Consider the following 19,343-nt stretch of genomic DNA (forward strand, 5'->3'; position numbering starts at 1 on the left):
GTGATGCTTTGCTGTCTGGATATTCCAGAAGGAGCATAAACAAGCTCCAGTTAGTCCAGAACGCAGCAGCTAGGGTCCTAACTAGAACCAGATGATATGAACATACTGTATCACCCCTATCTTATCCTCATTGCATTGGCTTCCATTCAAGTTTCGCATTGATTATAAAATTCTATTATTAACCTATATAGCACTTAATAGTCTTGTGCCACAGTACCTGAGAGATCTTTTGTTTTTTTATGTTCCGTCACACCTACTTCGATCAAAAGGTGCAGGCTATTTGGTAGTAGCTCAAATACAAAAGGCTACAGCAGGGGGCCGAGCTTTTTCTCACAGAACCCCACAGTTATGGAACAGACTTCCAATTAGTGTTCGGGACATTAAGTGCTCAGTATTTAATTCCAGGCTAAAAACACATTTGTTTAGTCTAGCTTTTTATGAATAGCTTTTCTTAGGTCAAGGAGTAGATCTGGAGGATTCATGTGCATAGACTGTTTGGCGAACTGGGATGTCTGGATGCTGTCAGCTTACCTCCCTCTCAAATCGCTCAGGTTTGCAGAGTGTGGAGTGTGAAGCCCTCATGCCTGTCACACCTTCTGGCTCTAGCCTTTTAGTTATGCTGTCATAGTTAGTCTTGCCGGAGTCCCTGTCTGCACTTTGCACATAATTTACATTGTCCATAACCTGATTACAGTCATACCTAACAATTTTTCTCTTTCTCTGTCGAGCTATATATGTCACTCCCGAGCTCCCAGTGTTCTGAGTTCCTAGCCTAATTGTCTCTTCTTACAGATCTACTCCGTCAATCCTGATGTTCTACCGCGGGCTGGAGTCTTGTCGCCCGGTGGTCACCTTGCCAGGGATTGATCTGCATGGTCAGCCAGTGTCTCATTGTTGTGGATGAAGCCGCCCGGAGACTGTCATGCCTTCATTTGAAAAAATGTTGTGTCAGTCAGCTGGTCTGGTCTTTATCAGCAATCAGGTCTGTGTTGAACTCAGAATTTACAAAGACCCATTGGTTCCTCAGAAGATCTCGGTTGCACTATTATAACAATTCTACTGTTGTAGAGACAATATTTACATTTACACTATTTACTGTATAGTGTCACCCAAATGAGGATGAGTTCCAATCTGAGCCTGGTTCCTCTCAAGGTTTTTTCCTCATATCATATCAGGGAGATTTTCCTTGCTCCGGCTTGCTCATTAGGGATAGGGATAGATACATAGTATTTTATATTTTAAGTTAATCTTTTTTAAATCAATTTTAAACTTTAATTAAACTTTAAGTAGATATTCATTTATTTGTTTGTATCCTTATTTTTTCTTCTTATTACTATTATATTTTTATTTATCTTTCTCTCTTCTGTTTCTATACTTCTGTAAAGCTGCTTTCAGACAATGGGAAATTGTTAAAAGTGTTATGCAAATAAATTGAATTGAATTGAAAATTGAGGGTTGTTACTACAATAAGGTTTATTATTTTCCTATAACAACAACATTGTTTTATTCCTCTTATTTCCAACTGCCACATATTAACAATGTGTAATATAAAATGTAGTTCTTAATATCACGGTGTGTTATTTCACTCTCTTCAAGCAGAATTGCAACTTATTCAACAAAGACGATTTATAGCTGCTAAAATGTTAGTAATACCAGGAAATAACTTCAGCAAGATTAAATATAACTATAACATTCTAAAAAGATGTTACAAGCTGTGCTTTAATTAATAAAGAAAACTGCATGGCATCACAGCACCCCACTGGTGATTACTATAACAGTATGTCTCAAAGTAGATATATAAGATTACAAATGTACTGTAACTGAAGAGAAAAACCAGGGCAACGTGTGACAGAATCTTTTAATTAATATTCATGCACTTTTTCACATTGTTACACATTTTGCTCATTTCATGTTCGAAGTTTTATGTGTCTTTCCTCATTTATATTTAAATGTGATTGTGAATAGTGTCTAACAGGATTTGGCATTCAATGTTATTAATCATTTGTTCTTTAGTATTTATGTTTTTATTGAGAAAGAGAAGGAAATGTCTTCATGCGCATGCATTCCAGCTTAGCACTCAGTATGTCTATGTCTATATCTTGTGCTTTGGCCAAGTCCACAAGCTTCTTCCTCTGCAGGATTTTTTGATAGTGTTGCTTAGCTTCATGCTCTTGATTCTCATCCATTGCTGAGACACAATATAGAATATAGTAGCTCTTAAATATAAATCAAATTTACATAGAAAGGCTTTACACATAATGGGTTTGGGTTTATAATGAATAAAAACGATACCTGTGGACTCATAGATGTTTCTTCTTTCTACAACAGTCGCTTGCAAATTTGACAACTGCAGATCCAAAGCTGCAGTATTCTCTTTTTTTGCCTTGGCTTGTCTGTTCAGCTCCTTGATCAGCTTCTTACAGCTTTCAACATTCTTTGTATAAGTCTAGAAACAAGGCCAGCAGTTGACTCATGCATGCATTCAGGACATGGATTTACTTATTTTCATACAATAGAAAGAGTTTATTACCTCATCTTGCAATGCTATTGTTTTCTCCAAAGCAGATACCTTCTTGGACATTCTGTTTTCGTGGTCGGTCTCTGTTAGGTGCTTAAAATTATATGCTCAATGTCATTACATGTCTAGACATTCAGACAATTTACTAGCTGTCTTCATATAACTATGGGTAGAACTGAAATATACTTGAGCTCTAATAAACAAACCTCTGTAGTACTGATATTACCTATTTATTTAAGCTTATACCTGCTTATACCATAGCACTGTTAAATTCTCAAATTTGATTAAACAGGATGTGCTGATTAATTGAAACAAATAAATAAAAGGCAAATCACAGGTTTATATTATGCACTCATTCTAATAAACTACAGTATATGGCCAAAAGCTTTTGGATACCTGAACATCACACCCATATGTGCTTTTCTGTGGAAGCTTTCAACTAGATTTCGAGGCATGGCTGTCAGGATTTGCTCATATAGCCAAATGAGCATGAAATGAAATGATATTGTGTTAGTTCAATTTAGGTGTTCACTAGGGTTGAGGTCAGGGCTACTCAAGCTCTTCCACACCACCTTGACAAACCATGTTTTCATAGAACTTGATTTGTGTTTTGTCTTGCTTGAACATGTTTGAAGCTCATAATTTGTCTCCAACTCTTTGGCAACAGATTAAAGAAGAGATATATATCTATATATATTGGTACCATAGTGTATTTTGTTTTTTTTTATATTGGTTATTTCACAGGTGCTAGTATACTTAATTTAAACCTAATAATGGGCCTTATTTATAACACTGGATGTTGTAGATATTAAATGCCATTAAACTGTGTTTGGAATACACTTTGCACTTTACAGGTGATCAACATACACAAGCTAGTGTAAAGAACACCAGCTTTTCTGAAATTTTTGTGGATACTGCAGAAAATCGTAGTTTTGTTGGGCTTATACTAATATATACACAGACATTTATAAAAAAAATTGATGAATGATGGTAAATAAATTAACAAAAAAACATAAGCATTGTTATTGTGATGAAAATATATAACAATCGAGATGTTTAACTTATAAAAGCATAAAGCAACTTTATATGCTTTCTATGCTTTATTCCTGTACATTTTCAGTTAGAAGGTAGAATGAAAAGCTGTGGGTTTTTTGCCTTGTATTTATTTAACTTAAAGACAACTTAACTTGGTTTTTTTTTTAACTTGGATTTCCATAATGCTGAAAGTAAATATTAACTGAAAAATATATACGACTTTTTATTCATCAATTAATAAAAACTATAATTGTCATTAATTGCCTCACTCCTCAAAACTAATTTGATTTTGATTTGAACGTAGGTCCACATTGTGTTACCTGACAACATCCTGCTGTGTGCTTCCTCACTTATTTTCCAACCCGTAGATTCATTTCAAGTAATAGCATATTTGTGGTTAATGGCCTGACACTAAACTTTATGAAAAATGCCTCAGGGAAGGGTGTGAGTTGAACTTTTGTATTTCACAGTTAAAAGATTTACAAATACATTACACCAGCCGGGAGGTTTTCTATCCAGGAATGTTCACACAATACACAGTTCTGTAACATTCCATGCCCATAAGCACTATTTACCTCTTGGACTTCATTAGACAGATGCAGCATCTGAATGTCACTGGCATTGTTTTTGAGATCTTCAGTATGCATACTCATCCTCTTATGGTTCCATTCCTGCTGAATATTTCCTTTATGAAGGTCTTTGCACTCCACCATGCTAGCAATCATCTGTTCTCCTAAAGCCTGAAAGATAAGTTCAATGTACCACATCATTTGCAACCTGTATCATACTACGGTTCTGTTTTGATTCTCAAGAAATGAAATGGCAATATGCATAAGTAGCAAGAGAAGGGAAGTTAACTGTAGTTAGACTGAATACCCTGATGGAGTTGTTCAAGTCCTCCACAACACTGCGGTGAAGCAACAAAGAGTCTGAGTATTCTGCAGTAAAGTCTCCAGTCTCCACCTCAACATGGCCCTGTTTTAACAGGAGCTGCGTAATAACGTTGCTGCTGAACCTCAACCTCTCTTCTTGTAGGCTGAAGAAAATTTTACATTAAGTAAAAAATACAACAAATATAAATACTATAATATGTCTTGGAATGTTTGCAAAAATGTTTTACATCATGATAATGAATAAATATTTCCAGACAACATTCATTTCTTACAAATTAAGATGATCAACAAGGTTCTTAATTTCCGTTTGTGCTTTCTCCTCCTCGTCTATTCTCTTCTGCAGAAAAGTCTGCATCTCTGCTAAAATCAATGCCTTCTTTTTCACCTGACACAAAAAGTATACAGAACATGATTTGGCTTTATTGCACAATAAAATGATCTATATTCACAGAAATCTTGGAGAAGTCAAATTGATGGCAGATTTCTAAAACTAGATGACCACTTCTTTAATAAGAATTTTGTTAAGGAAGGAATTCTCAGCAAACTTGTACACCTTAGTAGCCTTCATGTAGATTATTTTCTCACCTTCTGCTCACTCTCCACTTTGGTTCTTCTGGCCTGACAGAATCTCTCCCACATGACTGGGTCCAGAACCTCTGGCATGTTCTGTGGTGAATCTAACTCCTCCATGGCCTTTATCATCTGAGAGGGTCCTTCTGTTGCTGCTTGACTCAACACATGAGAGTCCTTAAACAAATCTGTCTTGTCTGTCTGTGTCCTGATAATCTGAATCCTGAGAAGGAACATCTTGTTCTGTCACTCTTGTCTCAATTTAACCAAATGGTAGTCAGGACTAAATGACTCTATAGTCACATCTGAAGCAATATCATTCTACAGCCTGTGCCACTATGAGTGGCTGCCTGCCAATGTTACTTTTAATTAGGACATTTATTTAAAGATTTTGCATGAATCTTGCATAGCTAATCATCTTCTTGTTCTATACGTACCCAGGTTTGGGTTACACATGATGTCAGTGGGGGAAATTACTTCATCATTGTGAGAACACATTGTGTTTTTTCCCTAATCTTTTTCCTGATAGATGAGTCAGATCCAATATGTCCATTATACAGTAGGTAGGTAGGTAGATAGATAGGTAGGTAGGTAGGTAGGTAGGTAGGTAGGTAGGTAGGTAGGTAGGTAGATAGATAGATAGATAGATAGATAGATAGATAGATAGATAGATAGATAGATAGATAGATAGATAGATAGATAGATAGATAGAAAAAAAAAAGCTGAAATGCTTATTTTTTCCTGTTGAATGATCTCAATTTTTGGAAGTACCTGGGTCTGCGCTTGTAAAGCTTGTACAGTTGGTCAACAATGTGTCCAGGGACTTCAAAAAACTCTTTGCGAAATCCACTGTCAAGAAGCTGTCAAAAGGACAAAAGATGTCAGAAGCTGTCTGATATATACCATGATGAATCATAATACTATGGTTAGCATAGATAGATAGATAGATAGATAGATAGATAGATAGATAGATAGATAGATAGATAGATAGATAGATAGATAGATAGATAGATAGATAGATAGATAGATAGATAGATAGATAGATAGATAGATAGATAGATAGATCTTTATTGTCATTGCATTGTACAGGTAAACAGCATATAGAGGCAGTGAAATTCTTACTTTATCTTCTGCTACTGCAACCTCATATGTCTCCCGAAAGGCCTCTACATCCTCTCTGAGATCATTCAAAGTTTTCCCAATTTGATTCTGCAAATTGGGAAACGTGAGTCATACATGAAAGTATTTTACAGGACATGAAAAAATCATAGGCAATATAATTAACATGCCACACAAGTATCTTCATGCACGCTTCTCACTCTTTTGTTCACGGCACACTACACCCAAATGAGCTGGACAGCTGACTACAGAAATGGAACCAAACTGTACCTTAACAGTTTGTGCCTTCTCCAATCTGAAGATAAGCTCTTCCTCTCTGTCCAGCATCTCTTCCTCAATTATTATGGAATGGAACAGATTGGTGATCTTTAGTTCTTCCTGAGGTACAAAAGTTATTATCCATAACTTAGTAGTGTAGGTTTTTGTATCATGCCTTTGAGGTAATTACTTCTTCCCTAAATGTACTTGCCTGGTATACAGACATTTCTGATTTCACTTTCCTTTCAAACAGCTTACTCAAGATTTCATCAAAGGCATGGATGCCATCATTAATGGATGCCTGCAGTTTCTCCATTTCTGCCTCCAAGGTCTGGAGCCAAGAGGGACAAATTTTCAAATATTGTAACATCCCTATATACTGTACTATTAAAACTTAAAATGTTAAACTGCTATGGATGGTATAATTTCACAGTGCATATGCTGCATTTGATCATGTGTCTAGTAATGAATTTGTTATAGATCTTACTTAATTCAAATAATACTCAATACACAGGAACATAATTATATATTCACTATGACTAATTTAATTGATAAATCACACCTTTCTATATTTCTCCTGTTCTTCACTGAGCTCCTTCAATTTTCTTTGATGCTCTTTGTAATTTCTTCTTTCCTCCTCTGTCCACTGGAGCTCAGGCTTAAGTACATACCCTGGTGGTGGCACTTCCTGTAAATCAAATAAATAACTGCTTAATATATTTACTTTCTTAATGCTTTATGTTAAATCAAATTTGTCCACTATACCATTGTCAGGATGTCCTCCTTTTTGACCTCAAGAACTCCATCCATCATATTATCCAGTGCTCGTTCTCTGATATTGTCCCCCTATCCAGTAAATAGAGAGGCACGAAAGATAATTTTCGTAAGAGATCATTTCAAAGAATAATGACACATAATTTCCATATTATCCCAATCATGTTTTGTCACAATTTAGCTGACAATAAAATGCAGAACATGCATTCATTTTTAATTCACTATTAGAAACATAAAAATGTAGAAAATGAGTAGACACTTGGCAGAACAGTTACTTTTTATACCTTTTCTTGAAGCCGCCTCTGCTCCTCTTCATTTCTCTGCTCCACCTCTCTCTGCCTCTGCTCAGGTGCCAGGTACTTCTCAACCTTGATCTAGAAACATACACAGAATCTCAGGCACTGATTCAACTGTCCAGAGACGTAAAAGAAGGTTCAAATAACAGCCAGCTTTAAAATCTCAACACTAGCAATAAACTTTTTATTTTCAGACTTAATTTTCTCTCTGCACGTTTCTCAAACAAACCACTTAGCTAAACAGAAATGTAATAAATGCTTGTCTTGACCTGTTTCCTGAAACCAGTTTTTAAATTTCGTTGTGGGAGCAATAAATTATGCAAAATGGGCATGAACACTAGGAACCAGAGGACACAGGGTTAAATTCAAACTGTGCAGAGCAGGTTCAGGGTAAGAGCCATGTTCTTACCTCAGAGTCAGAGACAGTAAGAACACTCTCTGCTCTCTCATTGTCGGACAGTATGGGCTCCCAGAGGGTCTTCTGCAGGTCCAGCTTACTTACAATCTCTGCAATGTGCTTGTTTTTGTCTTTTATGCGGCGGATCTCTTGCTCCTTCTGCTTGTAAACAGCCTCAAACTCTGTGTTAAAAGCTGTTTTCACCTTGTAAATAACATCCTAGAATTAAAATAATTCAAATATACAATAATTTGATATACAATATGTAGATTTGGGTTTTTCAAATTTTACATTTAAAAACTTTATATTCTTTGTTTTTAGCATTTTGTTTCTTTATAATTACTTATAGTTAAAAGTCAAAATACAATGAGGACATCACCTGTATCAGGATGATCTGGTTGATCTTTTGGTCTTTTGTACACAGACTGAATTGGTTGTATAAGTAAGGGTTAGAACCTCCATACTGAGTGCTCAAACTACCCATTAAAGCTGACATCGCTACCTCATACCCTTTTTCCTCCTTGACTTCCTCTTTCTCCAATGATGCTGTGCTGTTCTCTAAAGTCTCTTGCTGAAAGTTGAACATAACAGAAGACATGCATGATGAAACGTTTGCATTTTACTCTCTTCGCCTTTAGAATCTGCATATTAAAGTAGTTGTATACATACAACAGTGTCAGCCTTTTCCATCTTACGAATGGCCTCTACCCTTTTAAGCTCTTCTAGCTCCATTGCAGTGTGGTCCTTCATGGGAAAGTTATTCACTTCACAGCTTGAGTGGAAGGCCTGAGGGGGTCAAAAATTAATAAGAGCATACACAGAAATGATATGCTCTTAATAAAATAATCAGAATAGAATAAAATATCAAACCCATGTTGTTTTTTAGTCTTTCTGTGTAAAGTTGTGAATAAAGGACACAAAGTCATTTTACCTTAATAGACTTCCTTTTCACGCTCATGGAGTCCCAATACTTTTTCTTCAGAACGTCTTGCAGATAATGTTTTTCCAGGTTCTCCAGCTCAATCTCCTTTCTCACCTTATATAGAACAAAGTGATTGCTAATTCCAGTTCAAAAAATTCTATTAATTTATTAGTTTTATTAGAAATTTCCTTAATAGTATAATAGTAAATATCCATAATAGTAGAAATTGAGCACTGCCAAAGAGGTATGTAGGTATTTAGGCACACTGTTTAAAATGGCCTTTCACTTTAAACAAACAAAATAAAGATATACTTCTTTTACCTTGGCGGCCTCCTGCTCTCCTACCACTTGGAGACTCTGTTGCTCATCCACATCCAGGTTAAACTCCAGCTGCTCCAGCTTCTCCATTTCTGGCAGCTTCTCATTCTCCTCCATTATAGCCTGAAACTGGCAGCAAGAAAACATGAGTTAGGAGTTGTTCTTATAAACATTAAATATTAAATATTACTCATATGACAGTGCAGCACCAAACTCTCAGGAAAAAATGTTTTTTATATGAATCATCATAAATGATTTAGTATCTACCATGAAACTATTAGGATTGGTGTGTTTTTATAAAGGTCAGGAATATTAGTGAAACAGATGACTTCATAAACAGTGCAATACAACTGGTTGAATCTTTATGAAAGTGCAAGATAAATTACACTATCCTTTACATTCATTTTCAAATCATTCAGAACAGTTAATTATAGTCCTCTATGGAATCTTATTTAAGTCATTTTTATTTGCTCACAACCATACTGATGAGATATGCATGGAATTTCCCTCAAATAGCAATGGAAGTGTCTCTCAATCATGAGTTAGGAAATTACAACTGTACAGAATAATGTGCTGTTTCTTACTTTCTCTTGAAGTTCTTCTACACTCTTCTTAAGACTCCCCATGGTCTCAGCATACTGCTGGCACTCCTCTTTGAGAACCTGTAAAGACAGCAGATTTCTGGATATTCTGTTGAAGGGCAAGTGGGTGATTGCGGTGTCACACAGAGACAGTTTGCTTAAGATTTGTGTTAGTGCAAATATACAAGACATTCTAAATATCCTATGAATTTATCTCGATGATTTTGGCCAAAGCCTAAGGTTAACACAGTCAAACTGATGACAGATTTTCGATCTGGGCCAAAACCGTATGGAACAGGGTAAGTACTGGCATATCAAAATAAACAAAAGATCAATTTTAATGTTGTTAACAAACACTACACTTTTATGAATCATGGGTAGTCCTAAACCTAAAACCCATAATAAAATGTCAGTTCCTTAAAAAATTATGAAAGCACAAATAGAAAGTAGCAATTATCTCCATTTGTCACCGTAATTTCAAGCTGCTTTAATGTGACATTAACATCACAACATTCTGCACTAATCTTAAAATCTAATTTTGTTTTTCTGTTAGATATGTACTGTATAAAATGCTTTGAATGACATCTTTAGAACACTTACTGCATTTAGTTTATTATCCAGCCATGTGGAATTGCATGGAGTTGCAAAAGGCAGACTCTTATAACCTTCATTCTTGTCTGTTATATTATTTGTTTCTTGGCTCCCATTACTGACCTTAAATAAGAATATAAAATATGTATTTTTAGGATCATTGTCATATTCTTGCAAATACATGCATCTCTGAAAACCTTTAAAATGTCTTTGGAACATAAAAATGTATTATGTAGCTGATTCTGCACTGAAATGGAATTTAAAAAATCTTTGACTTTTAGCTTTTAACTCCCATGCCAGCCTACCACTGTGATATTTTCCCTTTAGACATTTGCACAGCAAAATTTAATGTTTGCAAAAAGCCTAATGAAAAGTCATGTGAACACAACAAAGCAGTAATATATCATGTAATACAATATATAGTTATGTAATACAACACAGCATTTCTGTACCTCTGATGGTGCCTCTGATGGCGGTTCCCAGTCAACCATGTCACTGAGGATGGGATTCTCTTTGGACAATTTATCTTCAAAGTTAACCAGCATATACTTGCCATCCTGGGTAAGTCCAGCATTCTTTAAACTGTTAATATGTGAATTTCCACAGTTTAGGTACAATGGTTTCAAAATTTTCATTCCCCAGAAAATAAATAGAGGTTTACAAAATAGATACAATTCTATCTAATAGCAAAAATTTCTACCTGAGCCTGCTGCAGACTAGAGACCCATCTCGGTGGCCTGTAGTGATAACAGTCTGACTGTCAGGAGTGAAAGACACAGACCGAACTCCTCCCAACCACCAAGAGTGGCACTGCTTTTGCACATAAGTATCCTGAATGAAACAGTACAAGATGTAAGCAGACTGCACTCCTAAACGTGTGTAAAGTCTGCCAAAATGTTCTAACCATGATATTACCAGAGTGGCAATGTCATAGATGCGAATCAGCCCATCTCTGCCGAAAGATGCCAGCCAGCTCTGATTAAGTGAAAGAGATAGTAACGCAGGGCCAATAGGATGACCCTCTACCTCCTTTTCTGGAGTCAATCTAACTTCTTTCTGGTTGCTAGACACCATGCTCTGTAAATCAAATGAGAAATACTCAATAAACGTTAGAAAAATAACATGTCTTCAGTGTGGCCCCTATTACAGTATGTCCTAATAGTCCTTATTTCTCACTTAATAAAACTTCACTGTACTACACACACCTCTGGTAGATGAAATCTCTGTAGAACTTTCTTTTTCTGACAATAACCAAAGATTGTTTTGGTACCCAGAACACATGACGAAAGAGAGTGCGGGATCTCATACACGCAGGTTTGAGAGATAACCTTCTCTCGTAGGTGGCCTCGAGCATCTACACAGTTTGCTGTATCTAAAAACAGAATGTCATTCAGTAACACTGATTTGAAAACTATTACGCATTTCCTTACTTGTGTTGTTTTCTGTAAAATGTACCTGAGATCTGCTGTATAGACAATGACAGAAACATAATCAGATTCCCTTCAATATGTTCCATATCTGTCCTGTTCTTCTTCTCACTATTAGAGAGCACCAGCACATCTACCGTCTTGCTCTCTACCTGGTACTGGGTTGACAGACTAACTGTGGCACCCATAGCATCTGACAAGAATGAGAAAATGTAAATAAAATGTATGTCAGAAATAGCCTTACAATTACAAAAAAGCTTTATATATGAGCTTTATAATTACGGCTTTAATGTACCGATGTATCCAATAATCTTAAATGCTTTAGATGGTCTTGCATCTAGCAAGAATATGTGTGAATCAAATGCTCCTGCAATCAAGAAATTGGCTCCTTGGTCGAAACTGATAAAGAAGAAAAAAATCAGACTACACAATAATAATTTTATAAATAATTCAATTAAAATCAACAATCCGTTAAAAGTTTAGACATAATGACAACACTTACACTAAATGCTCTACTGGCACATGGTACAGATGGACATTGTGAACCAGTCGAGGTCTCTGTGATCTTGTCAGGTCCACAAACAGGACATGGCCGGTCACTGCTCCTACAGCAACGTACTGTGCTATTGGGCAACATGCCAAGCATGTCACCTGTATTCACAATACAAGATTTATAACATAGTCACATACAGGATGCTAACTGTCCCTGTGTCACTAATAAGAACATCATAGGTGTATTGTTGGGTGGAGGGGGGGGGGCAAAGTACAGTATGTTGTAATGTCGCTAACTTTTGTCTGAAGCGAGATGGATGCAATGCAATCTCCATCTTCCAGTGACCACAGCTGCAGCTGTCCAGACTCTCTGACTGACTACACACACAAACACACACATAAACACATGTACTCGCACATTACATTAAAATTGCATGAACATAGAAATCTTAAATTTAAAATGTAATCATTACAAATATTTTAAAAAGTCATAGTTATGAATATAGTGAGTGCGAATAAATATTTGGTATCATTTTACCACACAAACGTTCATTTCAGTATATTCTGGAGCAGCAGCAATAAAGTCTCCACACAACACATCCAGAACTTTGTCAACTTCATTATTGAATCCTGGATTGTACTTGTAAATGCATCCCTAGAAAACACCAAGATTTACAAGGTAATATAAACATTATGAACAGTCTAATTTACTTTTTTTCTGTTGAATGCGATATATCGCAAGCATCACACATTTAAAGATGCCCTGCCACACACGTATTTCATTACTTTTGTGGTAATGTCTGAAGTTTACCATGGACTCTGTAACGTTTTTGTGGAAAAAATGCCTTGGTTACCTTGTTTCAAGCCATTCTAGTGTGGTATAGAAAGCCTGCAGGAAGACAGCTCGATTTGCGCCAGTTCTCATTAATATTCAATGAGCTATGCTGCTTGGCTCATGAGAGCATGACTATTTATTCACCCAGCGCAATAAGTAGCCTAGGATAGAGGAACTTTGTTTACAATCACCTGGAATTGCGGCAGAATGGCTTCTTCAGGTATATTGACGTTCAGCCATCCTTGCTGTATAGGAAACTCACTGAGCTACACGAATTCTGTGGGCGCGGTCTCAAGTGGGAGAGCTCATGAATAGTAATGAGCTCGATCATTTCAACGTCACTCTGAGCAGCTTTTCAAACTGACCTGATTTCTCCGCTTATTTCTTTTAAGTGGCTAGAACTGACAGATGAGGTAGCAGTTCATTTTTACATTCCCGACACAACACAAACACATATAGACCTAACACATCACAAAATACAAGTAAAAGGGGCACCTTTGAATACAAAAAAAAAAAAAAAAAAAAGGCGCTGTTATAGGAAACAACCAGCAGGGGCAGCAGGTGGCCAGCTCCACCCCTGTATAAACTCTCACCCCCGTGGCCACTCCTAGTATGAATTTGAATTTGAATGCCTAATGAAAAGTGAAAAATAAATACTCACTCTCACTCATTTTCTACCGCTTTATCCGATGATAAATAAATAAATAAATAAAATTAAGCACACACTACAGCCACCAAAAAAGATGAGTGATGATATTGAACCAGAAACAAAACTAAACAAGTATAACACACACACTACACTGTTTTTTTTATTTATTTTTTTTGGTGCCACCCCAAGATTTTCTGTGGCCTCCTCTGGCCACCCCTATTAAAAGTTTCTGGGGGCGCCACTGACAACCAGAGATGATGTGCTGTTTTCAAGTTATGATGTACTTAATGATGTAAGAACAATTTATTAAAGTTCTGTAACAATGTCACCTACAATTCCCCCCTCAGCATTTGAAGCATTTCTGGGTGAAGCACCGACAGTTTTATAAACACCACTTGATTGGAAGATCAGGGTTCAAGCCCCAGCAGTGCCACTATTGGGTCCTTAACCCTCACTGCTCCAGGGGTTCTGTATCAGGGTTTCTGCACTCTGACCCCAATATGTGAAGAGCCAATGCCATTGTCTTTTGTGTACTGACCTTTGCTTGTTTATCTAAAAACTTGAAAAACTCAATAGTTTTTTTTTAATGTATTGCCTGTTTTTGCCTGCCTTATTGTATTTGTTTGTTGTCTTTTTTGTGCTTGTAGAATTTAATTCTTCCTCCTTTGTAAATCCCTCTCATATTTAATGTTGTGGATCATCTACAAAACAAGTTACAACTTATATTACAACAGCTGTTCCTTCAACAGCCCATTTCCTTTTTATTAAATTTAATAAAGCCATATAAATGCAGATTGTTGTGCTATTAAGAGAGCGGAAAGTCCTGTGTTCTGAAGATTTTCCCATGCGTTACAATATAAAAAAATTACTATTACAAAGTGCGGACATTTAAATGTTAAATAAATAAATCCTTACAGAAGATTTACAAAAGCAGTGATTAGACATAATCTTTTTCATAGCATGGTTTTAATCTCTTTATTATTAGACTTAAATTAAAACGTAATAATCAAAATTTGGCGATAATTTACCAAAGGGGCAGTGGTAGCTAAGTGACCACGGAGCTACTACTAGGCCCTTGAGCAAGGCCCTTAACCATAACTGAATAGTTGTATAAATGAGATAAATGTACAGTAAGTTGTTCGATAAGAGCATCTGCTAAAAGCTGTAAATATAATTTTCTGTAACACAGATTTGAGAGCTGTTCTAGCTGCGAGTGCAATGCATATGTTTATATTATATTAATGTCATTTATATATTTTATCTTTTGTATAGTGACTCAATCAATGCAACTTGGTATTGTGGTGGCACTACAAAAACATAAAATATGCAATTCTTGACAGGATGAAGTTTTATGTAGGTTTATTTCCAATGTGAGGCCTTATGTAACAGACAAATAACAGGATGGAGGGCTTTTCAGGTTTTCCAATGAATGTTTTATTATAACAGCACTTCTATTGTGTTTTATTCCCTGTAAATCCAAAGTCTGCCCAAAACAATAGAACTAATTTTGTGAATAAAAACCCATGTTACTTACAGTGGTTGAAGACATCAGCAATGTTTCATAGTCAGGTGAAAAGCACAAACTTGAGATTGGTTCCAATAAAGTCAAAGTTTCCACCACTTCCACTTGGTTCTCTTTAATCCTGAGCATTTGCAAAAGACCATCCTGTGATAAATATCACAAAAAATAGATTGTTCAGAGCACATGATGACTAATGCCACGCTTTGTCTCACACTTGTATAATCTGAATTTAAATGTGATGCTCATACAGGTCCTGTAGCAAACACTTCTTTACTGTGAAGTGCCATGCTCTGAAAACTGCCTTCCTGAATCCCTGAGCTCTCAATGTAATCTGCAAGATATGATTAAAAAATTTTCCAGACTTTCCCAGGACCACAAGGATATAAAAAGCATTTAACAGTTTAACCAATAGCAATGGCTCTTTACCTGTGGGGCTTTGCTGAGTATGAGGATTGTAAAGGATAGAGACAAGGAGACTTTCAATGTTTACTAGCAGCAGAAAACCTTCTTTAGTCCCAACGTAGAGATCTGAGGAAATTGACCAGCAGATGGCACTTGGACTAAGTCGAGGCTTCACTCCCTACAGATGATGTTAATGTGAGAAAAGAGTCAACAAATCCAAAAAATTAAAAAATTACTTTACATGAATAAACTTTAACTTGCAGCCTAAACATTTACAGACACAGAAAATATTCTCAGTCATTTGTGAATCACTATGAAGACATTGTGAATTGTACTGCTTGGAAACAATTGAAGTAAAACCCACAACTTTCTGAGCTTTAGTATAGGTTAGTAACCACTTGTACCTCTACTTAGAACTTCAGCCATGATTGAGAACATTGTAACACATAAAAAACATCCAGTAATTACATTACTTTTATTGTATTGTGCTTGGATTACCTTTCTATTTTTGTTTTATTATTATTATTATTATTATTATTATTATTATTATTATTATTATTATTATTATTATTATTATTATTACACCACTGTTATTAAACTACTTTTACCTGAATATTCTTGAAATTAACTAATCTGAAAAGAAAAAATCTAAATGCACAAAAATGTTTTTTCATTACAAGTCAAAAAAATACCAAAATTTTATCTGCTCTTTCACCGATCATCCCTGCAATCACTGATGTGGCCATCTGAGGGCCAGAATATGTCAGCTCCGCAGTGTAGATAGAATCGTCATCCTTTTTCTCAATTACAGCGCCATCAATGGATGGCAGATCAATAACACTGCCAAACAAATTCAAAAGCATCACCATTGAAGTCAAAATACATTAAAGTCAAAATACAAGTCAAATAAGAGTGACATCTGCTGGACAGAGAAAATATGTACCTAGGGTTCATCATATGGACTTCGTTGCATCTCTCAATATTCCACACTGTTAGAGACTTTGGATTCACAGTACAGATTTGCTGCCAGCTCACTGGATTAAAAAGAAGGGTTGTGACATCCTCTTCAGCCAGTCGGTTGGTGCAAATGGAATGCCCCCTTTCCACGTTCCTTTGAAATATGTGAAAACGTATTAACCAATTTTAATCAGACTTGAAACAAAACTACAAAGTTTGTTTCTTATTCATGAAACAAGACATACACTATATGGCCAAATGTTTGTGGACACCTGACCATTACGCACATATGTAGTTCTTCACCACACTGTTGCCACAAACAGTGTAAACACACAACATTCACTGGAAAGGGCACAAACCTTTTCTAGCATGAAAATGCTCCTGTAGACCATAGAAATGGTTTGCCCAGGTTGGAACAACTCGAACACCTTTGGAATGAGCTGGAACAATGGCTGTGTCCTAGGCCTTACTGACCAATATCAGTGTCTGATCCCACTAATATATTTGTGAGTGAAAGGGCAAATCCTCACAGCCATGCTCCAAAATCTAGTGGGAAACATCCCCAGAAAGGTGGAAGTTATTATAACTCCAAAAGGGGAATTAAATCTGGAATGGTATATTCAAAATTCATATATGGGTGTCATGTGTCCACAAAGTTTCTGCCATATAGTGTACGAGTTACTCTGGCCAAAGAGCATACACGAATTTATGTCCACAGTCTAAATCGTTAGACTAAATAACAGACAAGGCAACAGACAGGGAATACTTGTCAAATAACATTGTCTCACAATATATAAAGGTAGTTAGATAGCACATAGTCAAGCACATAGACCTGCACATGGACCAGCACTAATACTCATACCATACTGTGATGGTGTAATCAGGTAAAGATGAGCAGCTGGCTAAATACTGTGCATTGTCACTCAGTGCAAGGGCTGTGTAAGACAGTTTAGCTTTGCCTGGAAAATAAAAGCAAAACATTTCAACCATGATGAACAAAGTTAGCAAAGTATAATACTTTAAATTTTATAAACATTTGAAGATATGGAATCTTCCAAAATAATAAATTTTTTAAATTGAATGGTTGAACAGAATATCAACTGTCTTTTTAAATGTAATTTAAATTAAAGTCAATTAAACACTGCGATCAGGCTATTCCAGATTGATCAGTGCATGTTGGTGAAAATACACACTGGTTGGGAGCTAATGTTTTATACATCAAATAAGTCGTGGCCTAATGGTTAGAGAGTCTGCCTCCTAACCCTAAGGTTGTGGGTTCGAGTATCGGGCCGGTCATGACTGAGGTGCCCTTGAGCAAGGCACCGAATCCCCCCCAACTGATACCTGGGCGCCGCAGCATAAATGGCTGCCCACTGCTCCGGGTGTGTGTGTTTACTGAACTGTGTGTGTACTTTGGATGGGTTAAATGCAGAGAACAAATTCTGAGTATGGGTCACCGTATTTAGCTGTATGTCACGTCTAAAAATATATTATTAGAATATAAATCTTGATGTTTTAACTAATGATAATTTATTACCCAAATCTTTTAACTTTTCAGCTGTGTTCTCTGCAGTACTGTTAAATAGAGGCTTGCTTGTCTGAATGAGATGCCTCAGCCGTTCTAATGGAGACTATGATGCCTAAATATTTTTTTTTTTAATGATGAAATGTCACAAAAGCTTACCTTTAAGATCACATTTTACTTTAAGCTCAGGGTATCTGTACACAAAAATGGATGGAAAACGTTTTTGCTCAGAAAAAGCAAGAGTTCTGTAAAGTCCATTTGCTGTGAAGACCCCAATGCCATGACCAGGGCTCTCAAGCACTTTTCTTGTTTTTGTCTCCACATTGAGGAAGACAATGTAATTTCCACAAACGTAACAGGCTGTTTTTTCATCCAAAAATGCAACCTTGCTGCTGGTGAACCCCTGCACCCACCTTGTGGGACAAAAGCTAAATGAATGACTAGCACACAAGCAGATCAAATACCATGAATAATGTTGAGTAAAACAAGAAACGTGCAATAATATTTAATGGCTAGGTTATTTCTTTCTTTTCCTATTTCTGATTGCTTATATTCCTTCCACCAGTTATTCTTTTTCACTTTCTGTTTTTCTCACACTAATCCATTTTCTCTTTTCCTCCAATTTCTCTCTCATTATTTATTTTTTCCGACAATTTCTCTTGTTTATTTCTTTCATCATACAATGGAGGTAGTTTTTCTTTCTTTCTTTCTTTCTTTCTTTCTTTCTTTCTTTCTTTCTTTCTTTCTTTCAGCACAGTATCTAACTAATAAAGTAAAAAAAAAAAAAAATGAGGGCGAATTTTTCATCTACTAACCTCACTTCCAAACTCCCCGAATCATCCATTGCTAAATGAAATGTCCAGCTCGTGCTTAGTGCGTTATTTCTGGTTAAGTGTTTTATTTTCCATGGAAACCATTACCATAAACATCAGGAATCAGGTGGTACGGTTATACGTTTCCCATTGGCTGCTGGTCCGGAAAATTATACAGCACACAATTAATCGAATTTATTTGCAAACTTGTATTCGAAATAAGGATGAATCATTGTTTGTGGCTGTCATTGACATCTTGCATATGTTAAATCTTATCTCTAAAACTTTAAAATTTGTTGTTCATTATTGCATTAAACTTTGTTGTGTTTTTATTTGATTTTATTTATTTATTTTCTTTTCGTTTTTTGACAAATCCCAGTGTGTTACAAGCAGGATAACACATTTCTGGACAGTGACCATTTTTGTCTGTGTAAAACAAAATAAGTGACA

General features: G+C 36.1%; 1 protein-coding gene across 1 annotated transcript; it reads right to left on the reverse strand.

Moving 5' to 3' along the window:
• Positions 1-1,839: 1,839 nt before the first annotated feature.
• Positions 1,840-18,981, reverse strand: LOC113661077 (cilia- and flagella-associated protein 43-like). Its single transcript, XM_047812936.1, has 38 exons — positions 18,897-18,981; positions 18,241-18,494; positions 17,419-17,515; positions 16,543-16,710; positions 16,292-16,439; positions 15,624-15,777; positions 15,446-15,528; positions 15,210-15,341; positions 12,730-12,846; positions 12,489-12,569; positions 12,202-12,350; positions 11,995-12,098; positions 11,728-11,892; positions 11,478-11,644; positions 11,188-11,349; positions 10,973-11,103; positions 10,725-10,854; positions 10,282-10,395; positions 9,685-9,762; positions 9,104-9,229; positions 8,792-8,896; positions 8,530-8,646; positions 8,240-8,431; positions 7,873-8,079; positions 7,452-7,541; positions 7,159-7,239; positions 6,956-7,081; positions 6,605-6,724; positions 6,406-6,513; positions 6,139-6,225; positions 5,788-5,876; positions 5,032-5,239; positions 4,719-4,831; positions 4,430-4,589; positions 4,129-4,293; positions 2,531-2,611; positions 2,293-2,446; positions 1,840-2,188 (listed from the first exon to the last, which is right to left on the reverse strand). The coding sequence occupies exons 1-38, from the start codon at positions 18,923-18,925 to the stop codon at positions 2,025-2,027; spliced, it is 4,956 nt and encodes a 1,651-aa protein (XP_047668892.1). The 5' UTR covers positions 18,926-18,981; the 3' UTR covers positions 1,840-2,024.
• Between the last annotated feature and the right edge of the window lie 362 nt (positions 18,982-19,343).

This window comes from Tachysurus fulvidraco, chromosome 4 (genome assembly GCF_022655615.1).
Source record: "Tachysurus fulvidraco isolate hzauxx_2018 chromosome 4, HZAU_PFXX_2.0, whole genome shotgun sequence".
NCBI lineage: Eukaryota > Metazoa > Chordata > Actinopteri > Siluriformes > Bagridae > Tachysurus > Tachysurus fulvidraco.

What these genes read in the sequence shown, in the direction of transcription:
- LOC113661077 (XM_047812936.1), bottom strand. Translation starts at nt 18,925, where the DNA reads ATGGATGATTCGGGGAGTTTGGAAGTGAG. An exon ending in CTTTACAAGCGCAGACCCAG is followed by an intron (nt 5,240 to 5,787) that starts GTACTTCCAAAA and finishes GTTCCTTCTCAG; the next exon opens with GATTCAGATTATCAGGACAC. An exon ending in CTTGTTGATCATCTTAATTT is followed by an intron (nt 4,590 to 4,718) that starts GTAAGAAATGAA and finishes AATTTTCTTCAG; the next exon opens with CCTACAAGAAGAGAGGTTGA.